The 9,813-nt window shown below is 43.4% G+C and overlaps 1 protein-coding gene across 1 annotated transcript; it reads right to left on the minus strand.

Moving 5' to 3' along the window:
- Window positions 1-4,496: 4,496 nt before the first annotated feature.
- LOC134343495 (interleukin-8-like) lies at window positions 4,497-7,205 on the minus strand. The gene is made up of 4 exons (XM_063042215.1): window positions 7,100-7,205; window positions 6,657-6,786; window positions 6,454-6,533; window positions 4,497-5,477 (listed from the first exon to the last, which is right to left on the minus strand). The coding sequence occupies exons 1-4, from the start codon at window positions 7,158-7,160 to the stop codon at window positions 5,449-5,451; spliced, it is 300 nt and encodes a 99-aa protein (XP_062898285.1). The 5' UTR covers window positions 7,161-7,205; the 3' UTR covers window positions 4,497-5,448.
- Window positions 7,206-9,813: the final 2,608 nt, after the last annotated feature.

Genomic DNA, 9,813 nt, shown 5'->3' on the forward strand with positions numbered 1-9,813 from the left:
CAAGACACATCTTGTGAGGTTAATTAAATTTAGTTTATTGTTCGAAACCAGGAGAGCAAGGCAGGAGTAGGAATAGCGGACTGAGGACTATGACTGGACTGGGACCAAGGGTCTGGTTTAGGACTCGGAATCGGTTCCCAGAAATAGAGGAGACATGAAGATGCTAGGGTATGGACTCTGAACCCGAGACTGGGCAAGGACCCAGTACCTGGGTCTTGCCTCGGGCTCGGACCCCAGAACCAGGCAAGGACATGACATGGGCTAAGGAGAGGAGGAACCTGGGAACACAGACCCTCGGTCTCGGGGAGCAGCTACATGGAACCATGGATACACACACAGAACACAGAGTCGGGACCCCTCCTTGGGTGCAGGACATAGGGCTGGGACCCACACACAGAACAGAGAGCCAGGACCCCTCCTTGGGTACAGGACATAGGACTGGGACTCATGACCCCCCGCGGGGCAACGGCAAGACGGTCTGACCTACCCCATGGAGGTGAGAACAAGACACGACAAGACATGACTCCCCGTGGGGCAACAACAAGACAGCCAGACTTACCCCCACTGAAGCGAGGACCAGACAAGACAAGACATGAGCCCCTGCGGAGCAATGGCAAGACGGCCTGACTTACCCCATGGAGGCGGGGACAAGACAAGACAAGACCAGCACGAATGAACACCAGACAGCACCTATCTAGCTCCGGTGATGGAACTAGACCAAAGTGCAGGCAGGGGCTGCAGACGAGGGCTAGAGGTGAGAGGGGCAGAGAAGGGATTCAGACAAGGGGGTAGGACAGGAATCACAGATCGCCAGGGCCAGGACTTGACTCAGAACTAGGAAGCCACCAGAGTCAGGACTTGACTTAGTGCTTGAATGCCGCCAGGGCCAGGACTTGACTTGGTGCTTGAATGTGGCCAGGGCCAGGACTTGACTTAGTGCTTGAATGCCGCCAGGAACAGGACTTGACTTGGTGCTTGAATGCCGCCAGGGACAGGACTTGACTTGGTGCTTGAATGCTGCCGGACCCAGGACTTGACTTGGAGCCTTCGGGTAGTGGCGAGCTCGCGACTCAGCCCAGGAACAGTAGACAGCAGTTCTTGGTTCCCTCCGGCGGGTTAACTGATGGACCCACCTCGGTGAGGAAACTTTTCAAGCTCGCTTTGGCAAGGTAACTGGACAGAGTTGTTCCAGTGAGGAGAGGCGAATTACCGGCACTCACTTCGGCAGAGACTAGGCTTGCTCCGGCCAGATGACATCGGCACACCGTACCTTGGTTGACTTTGCAGACGCTCCCACACCGAACGGCTGAAAGCCAGAGACTATAAACTACTGGTTCAGCCGAGTGTTAATTGCCTCTAATCACCAAAGTCAAGGGATATGGGAAAACAGGGAATCAACGGTCCGGATCGTAACATAAACAAGCTAAATTTAAAGGGACCCCGATCCGGACCATGACACAAGAATAGCTGAAGTGTCAGCATGGACCATTAAATGTCACATTTCTTATTGCTAATTCACAGGTTATCACTAATTGTTATACCCAACTGTCCCTTAAACTCATTAACAGGAGGGTGAATAACAGGAAAAGGAATTAAATCCGTGCGTGTGTGTGCATGTGTGTGTGTGTGCATGCGTGTGTGTGTGTGTGTGTGTGTGTGTGTGTGTGCCCACGTGTGGAAACATACATACTTGATCATATTGAGTTTGAACGTCTTCCCTCGTACGGGTGAGCATTAATTCCAGTGTGGAAGAACTCACTTTGTAGTTGTCCCCCTTCGCACTATATCAAGAACTTGCTGTGTGAAGCCCATGTGCTAGCTGATGTTCAATTGCTCATTCACTTGAATTAGACTGTGTACACCAATAGACCGGATTGTAAGAGTCTGCAGAGGTCGTTGTTTCAGCCTGGCCCATCACGGGCATCTGCCAACCCACCATCGAGAACAATCCTTTGACTGCTTGATTTGGTATTGTTCAGGAAAGAGCTATTATCTTGGAGCCTTCTCATTTGCGGGTACTGGCTTTTATTTCTCTTATGGTTAGGAGGGTGATCTTGCTTAAGTGGAAGGAGATTGCCCGCCCCCCCCCACACATACTCAATGGTTATGAGATGTTATGTCATGTTTAAATTTAGAGAAGATTCGTTGTTTGATTTCTGATTCTAATCAAGATTTTCAAAAGCTATGGGGACCCTTTCTGAACTATATTGAAAATCTTTGAATTGTTATTGTTATTAAGATATAGAAGTATAAAATAATATATGGTAAAGTACTCTTTCTTTTCCTTTTGTTTTTTTACCACCCAGCTTTGTCTTGGTAGTGGGTGTAGATTTTTTTATAATATAATTAACTATATTATTGTATTTCATAATTCAATTTATTTTATTTGATTGATCATGAATATGGGATACCGTGATTGTATTAGTGTGATTGTATATAGTGCATTTTCTGCTACCTTATTTTGATTTATGATAAGTACCCTTATGAATTCTTTATTTGTGTCATAAGGGGTTGTGCTGGTAGCGGACCCAAATGCAAGACACAGACACTGAAGTATTAAGAACAGGACAGAACTAGAGACTAGAGTTAGGGACGTGACTGGATGCAGACTAGGAACTGGGACAAGAACACAGACATGGGCTAGGACATTGGCTAGGCAAGCAGGACCAGGACAAGGAACTGGGAATTAGGAGCCTGGGCTTGGACTCCGAGCCGGAGGCTGGACAAGGATCCAGAACCTGGGACATGACTTGGGCTCGGACCCCGGAACTAGGCGAGGACATGAGGTAGCTACAGGACTGGACATGGCTTGGGTTCTTCATGGCTTTGGTACCTGTAGGCGTGGGCACTTCATGGCTTGGAAACTTCGAGGCGAGGACATGAGGAGGCTTGGGTTTGGACTCCGAGCCAGAGACTGGACAAAGACACAGAACCTGGGTCTTGACTTGGGCTCAGACTCCGGAACCAGGTGAAGACACGACGGGATCTTGGGAGACAGGACTAGATGAGGCTACAGGACAGAACAAAAGACTCCTGGGCAAGATGAGGGAACTCCAGCACAGGACGAGGGAACTCCAGCACAGGATGAGAACATAAAGCCTTGACTTGGTACTCAGGAGCAGCTGAGCGTTGGACTTGGGACGACAGGAATGCAGAACACAGAGCCTTGGTCTTGGGGAGTACAGGAAAACAGAACCTTAGTCGAGAGAGACAAGTGCGCAGAGCCTTGGTCAAGGGAGACAGGAACATGGAACACAGAGCTGGGAACCCTCCTTGGGAACACGACGTAGGGGCGGGACTCATGCATAGAACAGAGAGAGACAGTTCTCAACACAAGGTAGCGGCAAAAGGCCAGACCTACCTAGCAAAGGTGTGGACATAGAGATGGTTCACAACACAAGGTAATGGCAAACAGCCAGACCTACCTAGCAAAGAGGTGACATAAAGACAGTTCCCAATACAAGGTAGTGGCAAAAGGCCAGACCTACCTAGCAAAGGTGTGGACATAGAGACGGTTCACAACACAAGTTAATGGCAAACAGCCAGACCCACCTAGCAAAGAAGTGACATAAAGACAGTTCCCAGTACAAGGTAGTGGCAAATGGCCAGACCTACCTAGCGAAGGTGTGGACATAGAGACAGTTCCCAACACAAGGTAGCAGCAAATGGCCGGACCTACCTAGCAAAGGTGTGGACACAGACAGTTTCAAACAACGATAGACAGTTCCTTATCTTGCTCTGGCGATTGATCTTGACAGCGGTGCAGGCGAAGATTGCAGGTGAAGGTAACAAGCGAGGCAAGGCTTCAGACACTGGTTGCAGGGCAAGGCTTCAGGTAGAGGCTTCAGACAGAGGCTTCCAAAGGAAGGGGAAGGGAAATGGAAAAGTCCAGCCTCAGGGTAACAGCAAAAATGGCCTGTCTTACCCAACAGAGGCAAGGACAGGAAGGGACAGATCCAACCGCGGGGTAACAGCAAAGCCAGCCTGACTTACCCACAGAGGCAAGGACAGGATACTGACAAGACAGACCCAGATCCACACACGAACCCAAGGCCATTTATGTTCCCAGCCCCAAGGCGAGCATCGGGGGCCTATGATTAAGTTCAACTGAAACAAGGGACAGCCAGAAGATCTGAAGTCCGGAGTCCACAGACCGGGCTGTGAACCGGAACGCGGACTTCACGAACCGGACCATGACAATTTGTGTATATGAAATTTAAATTTAATAAAAATATTGGAAAAAGAAAGAAAGATTTAAGGTGAAATTATTAAAACCTGCGAAAATTCGCACTGGCATTGTGCAGATTTGGCCGAGGACCCATTGCTCTTCATTCTTTAATTAGTTAATTTATTAAATGAAGAAATACAGGACTGTATACTGAAGATTCAGAAGCACTGACAACAGATTCTTCATCAGAAATACAATTTATTTTAATTTCTTAATACATTTGACGAATGCTTAACAAATTCATTCACATATATCAAAAGTCCAGCTTTGATGGATAATAAACTGAATCCAGTCAGTAAAAGTTCCCTCGAGAAAAAATATTTCCATCCACCTATAAAGTTTATTCTTACTTAAAACTTTTATTTCATCCAGTGATTATCAGACTATTAGCAGCACTATCTTCTAAAATGTAGATATTTTACATAAGAGTTACATCAGTTCAGAATTACTTCAACAGATTTTAGATAGATTCTAAAATCTGGCACCTTACAAAGAAAACACTGTATTGTCATGAAAGTATCAACTGTCAAAAACATTGCAGTAAAAAGGCACATAGTGATTTTCAAACATTTGTACTGGTATTTCTACATAAGATTGTTTCATTCAAATTAGAACATATTTGGTCCAATGTATATCCATCAGTATATCATCAAATCCGAACAGAATTTAAACAGGAAAGGGCAAGATAGGAGTGGGATTGCTGTGAACAATCCCATGGATCCTCCTGCTTTAATTTCAGGTATGGGAGAGAGCACAGTCCACAACCCCATCACTGGCTTCCCTTGTGGCCTGAGATCACTTTAACTCTGTAGTCATGGAGATTCCTTCACTATCTTAGTTTATTACCACCAACATCTTCCAATCCGATAGATAATATTAAATTTTAGCAAATGACTCCGGTCTCATTTACATTTTTCCACAAGGTCACAGGTTCAGAATCTACTTTAATTACCAGAAATTGCACAAGAACCCTATGATGTGCACAAAATGTAACACAAACATCAGATGGTGTCCTCAAATGCAAACAGGTCGTGTGTCCAGGTAAAAAAAATGTCCTGTGACAGGGAGGAACAGCAAGATCACTCTCCGAAGACAATGAAGAGGAGACACTGGAATGAACCACTGGATGGTGATATCACAGAGTTAACACCCAGGGCTGAACTTCCATCATTCCCCATCGGATAATCCAGAGATGGAATTCATTCGCTCATTTTGCAGCTTCAGTTTTTTGAATTGTGTTGTTTCCCACCTGTAAAATTATTGAATAATTTGTATCATTACTCACAGGTTTTCAGCATATAGTATCTCAAGCAACAGAATTAAATGAGTTTTCAAACTGACTTTCCACAAAAAAATGCCTTGGAAACTTGCTCGTACCTCATTGATATTGCAAAAGGTATAAACCAAAATGCATTGTACTGTGTTCAAGTTCATTTCTAACATCTCACAAAGTTATACCATGCAAGCATATAATGTACCATTGCTGTCTTCCCTGGCAACAACAGTTCATTATCTACTGTATTGATCTGAGTTGGATCACTTCCTGGCACCCATTTATCATCCTATCATCTCTTTACAAGGAAAGTCTCGAGAGCAGGCCTTCCCACCTTCTTTGTACTGTGGACTCCGTGTTATGAACCCCTGTTCTAGAGAGTGAACACCGTAATTAAGCAAGGGATCCATGGACCCCATGTTGGGAACCCCTGTTCTAGAGAGTAAACACTATCTGTAGCTCAAACACCAGAATGCTGGAGACCATCCAGGACAAAGCGTTATCTGCAACTGGCACCCCAATAATTTATTCACTCAACTGCCCCTATTCTATGGCTGCAACCAATGGTGAAAATCATTACTTAATATTTTATTCCCAACATCTCTGGTAAGACTAAAAATCATTCTTCATTCATTAATCTCAGCGAGAGTTAAAGGGTTTGATAAACTGCACCAGACATCAGTTCTGCAATTAATAGCTTTATGGTGACCCAATCTCTACTTCCTGGTCCCTACCACAGTTCCAAGGAACATTAATAATGTGAGAGGCTCAGCTCTGACAGCAAACATGGCGAATGAGTTTGCTGTCATTCCAGGTTACGGTTGGAATGACAGTGAGGAGCAGACAGCTCCCTCCACTATGAAGGGCCAGAGTCACACAGCAAAAACAATTCTTTACATCTACGTTACTTAGCAGCTTAAGAGTAAAATTTTGACAAGCACCAAACACTGACCTTTCATGGCTGTTATGAGAGCCTGCAACCACCTGGCATCAGGATCCACACACACTTTCGTCTCATTTTTCAGGGTGATACTGCGAAAAAACAGTATCATTCAAAATTTAATTCACAGAAACAGTATGTCTTCTCTTGAAATAATGAAATAAACATCAGTAAAGGAATGAAGTTAAAGTTGATAATCTGGCTGCTTTACTCACATTATCTCTGCTCTCTCACAGTGGGATCCTTTGGGAATGTATTTCAAGCTCCTGATGGACTTCGGATGAATAATATCAAAGCTGATCCGAATGCAATGGCACCGTCCTTGTGCTCCTGGGATCGGAACACCTGAGGAAAGATTATATTCACTCAGATTTCATTGTTGCTTCAAGGAGAACAAAGCCTGTAAAACTTGCTGATACTCCACCAGTGTTTTTGCTTCATCAAAGCATCACCAGACAGGAGCTTGCATATCTCACTATCAAATGTTGCAGGAAAGCTGCATGAATTAATCTTATATAAATCTGATGCTGATGCAATTTACAGTTACAGATATTTAAATATTTCTCACTTTCATTCCTTTCTACATGGTAAACAATACAAGAACCACAAAATAGGTACATCACTTGAATAAAACTCCAGTTCAGATATCTCAACATACCCTGTGCAGCAATGGCACACAGAAGGAGGATGACGATGGTCACAGTGGCTGTTCTGTCCATCTTCCACTTTGTACAGCAGACGGATCTTCTGTTCAATGCAGCTGCTCTCTGCTGAATCAAGACATGCTGAAACCATTCAGTGAGCTTCTATTTATTGGGACACTCTTCTCCAATTTGCATAATCTCATGCAGGGAACTCTGCCAAACACTGACGTCCTGAAGCAGGGGATTTCCTGCTCCCAGCTCAGATCTACTTTCACTTCTGTAGCTTTACATTTCAGCATGTGTGTGCTTCAGAGCTGTAATAGGATTATCTATCAATATAGCTGTTGATTCTGTTGGACTAATTTGAAGATTGATTTGTTTATTTTCAGGAAGAAATGAATAATTCACTTTTAGCAAAGTTAATGGTGCAAATGAACCAATTGTTTGCTTTCTAGCTTTCAAATTCCAGTTCTGGGCCTTATTCTCACAGGTTTGGAAAGTCTGCAGTTCAGGAGAGCATGCTCACTAAAAGATGGAGTTTATACCTGCGATTTCCGGGAAATTGCTCTCCCATTCAAAATCTTCATGTTGCAGCATGTCTCTCAGCTCTTTAATGTTGCAGGTTTGGAAAATACATAGATATTTCCAACATTGGATACAATCCACACTTTGTCTGAAGAATCAGCATGTTGCTGCATTGGTCCCAGACCTGGAATCATTCTTAAAACTTATCCATCCTCAGTGTTCACATTCTAAATCCCTGCACACCTCAGCACTGAGATTGAAGTTTTCGGGGATCCCAAATCATACTCAGCTCACAGATAGGCTTATTGTGATGCTGAAGCTGCTGTTTTTCAGCTCCAGGAGTCTTGAGTATGTGTTTACTTATACCTTCAGGTTATGCAGTCTTTGCTGTATAGAATAATGTCTAGTCCTCAAGCCATTCTATACCTGATGACAACTACATTACAATATTCTCAAAAGCAGACACAAAATACTGGAGGAACTCAGCAAGTCAGGCAGTTTTGTGCAGATGTGAACTTTTAGGATTTATAGAATAGAGCCTGGTCTCTGAAACATGCTATATTCTTTGATAACTACCATTGAATAAGCTTACTCAATTAAAAGTTTAAAACTCAAGTATTATACACAATTATTCTCTGGAATTTATTTAACACTTCCCCAATGTCTCAATCAGTCCCATACACGAGTGATAGGATATATTATGTATAGACAGTGGGTTTATATGCGAGCAAAAATATTTGTGTAGAGAATGGTGTGGGATAAGTTGGACAATATTGCAAGATCTGACCAGGTTATTACGTGCTGTAATAAGGCTTTTGCTGGAATATTTGCTGCAGCAACAACTGTTCATTGTGCTCGTCGTCCAAGAGTGACGAAACATCTGCTTCAGGGCTTTCTGGAGCTGGTTCAAGTTTTAGTTCCCAGATTTGTGAATTGTGGAGCCTGGAGCCGTGTTGACTCCTCCCCCTGGGGAAAGTACAAACATCAGTGAAATTCAGAACTGCAGCACAGATTGCAGCCAGTGTTTGTGAGACCACGTGATTTCCAGGAAATCAGCTTGTTTTATGCTTCATGATGTTCTATACATTGAAGTCTACACTTGCTCCTGTTTGCTTATCATTTGAAATATATCACAACAAACAAAAAGACTATTCCCAGATCAGCCATGTTACAAGCACGTTGGAGTAAACAGAAGCAATCTGTTTTAAGTGTGTATAATATTTTTTACCGTTCTCCATTAACAAAGATAATGAGTTCCACGGGAGGTACAAGGCCAGGAGCCAACTTCTACTGCACTGGTAAAATGAATTGTTAATATATTAAATTCACCCATAACAGTAGTTCATGAAAATCAACAAATTAATCAGCACGTCTAAAATTCAACACAGGGGCACGTGTTTTTTTTCAGAAAACCTGCACTTGACAACCACGAGATTCCTGTACAACACTAGCAATATATTCAATGTCAGAAACTGCATCCCTTTCTTTGGCTGTTGCATCCAATAATTTCCAAAGTTATGTTTTGATGCAGCTCTTTCAATACCACATAGCTACTTTGCCCAGTTTGCAGAGGTGGACCCAATGTAATCAGTCTCCAAGTAGATTTAAACTGAACTATGTGAGGAATACAAAAGTGAATTGATTTTCTCAGCATTGGTGGCCAAAGCAGATTAAATTCTGATCCTGACTTTGCTTAACCGCACATACTGTAAAAAAGAGACAGTACATATCCATCCTCAGTCCGTCAGATTTCACTGACACACTGACGTCCATTCCAGTGTCAGGTGTGATAGGATTTGCGATGTTAAGTGCAAACTCCCATACTCCCATACTGTTAGGGGTCTAGATGGTTTAGCGTTTGTAAAATGTGTTCAGGAAAGTTTTCTAAATCAATATATAGAGGGACCAACGAGAGGGATGCAATATTGGATCTCCTGTTAGGAAACGAGTTAGGACAAGTGGCGGAAGTCTGTGTAGGGGAGCACTTTGGTTCTAGTGATCATAATACCATAAGTTTCAATTTGATCATGGACAAGGATAGATCTGGTTCTAGGGTTGAAGTTCTGAACTGGAAGAAGGCCAAATTTGAAGAAATGAGAAAGGATCTAAAAAGCGTGGATTGGGACAGGTTGTTCTCTGGCAAAGATGTGATTGGTAGGTGGGAAGCCTTCAAAGGGGAAATTTTGAGAGTGCAGAGTTTGTA

This window comes from Mobula hypostoma, chromosome 3, assembly GCF_963921235.1.
Source record: "Mobula hypostoma chromosome 3, sMobHyp1.1, whole genome shotgun sequence".
NCBI lineage: Eukaryota > Metazoa > Chordata > Chondrichthyes > Myliobatiformes > Myliobatidae > Mobula > Mobula hypostoma.

Excerpts from the sequence above, each read along its gene's own strand:
- LOC134343495 (XM_063042215.1), bottom strand. The coding sequence starts at position 7,160 with ATGGACAGAACAGCCACTGTGACCATCGTCATCCTCCTTCTGTGTGCC. Across the intron at positions 6,534-6,656 it reads TGTGAGAGAGCAGAGATAAT|TATCACCCTGAAAAATGAGA; the intron begins GTGAGTAAAGCA and ends GTTTTTTCGCAG. Across the intron at positions 5,478-6,453 it reads TCTCATAACAGCCATGAAAG|GTGGGAAACAACACAATTCA; the intron begins GTCAGTGTTTGG and ends ATAATTTTACAG.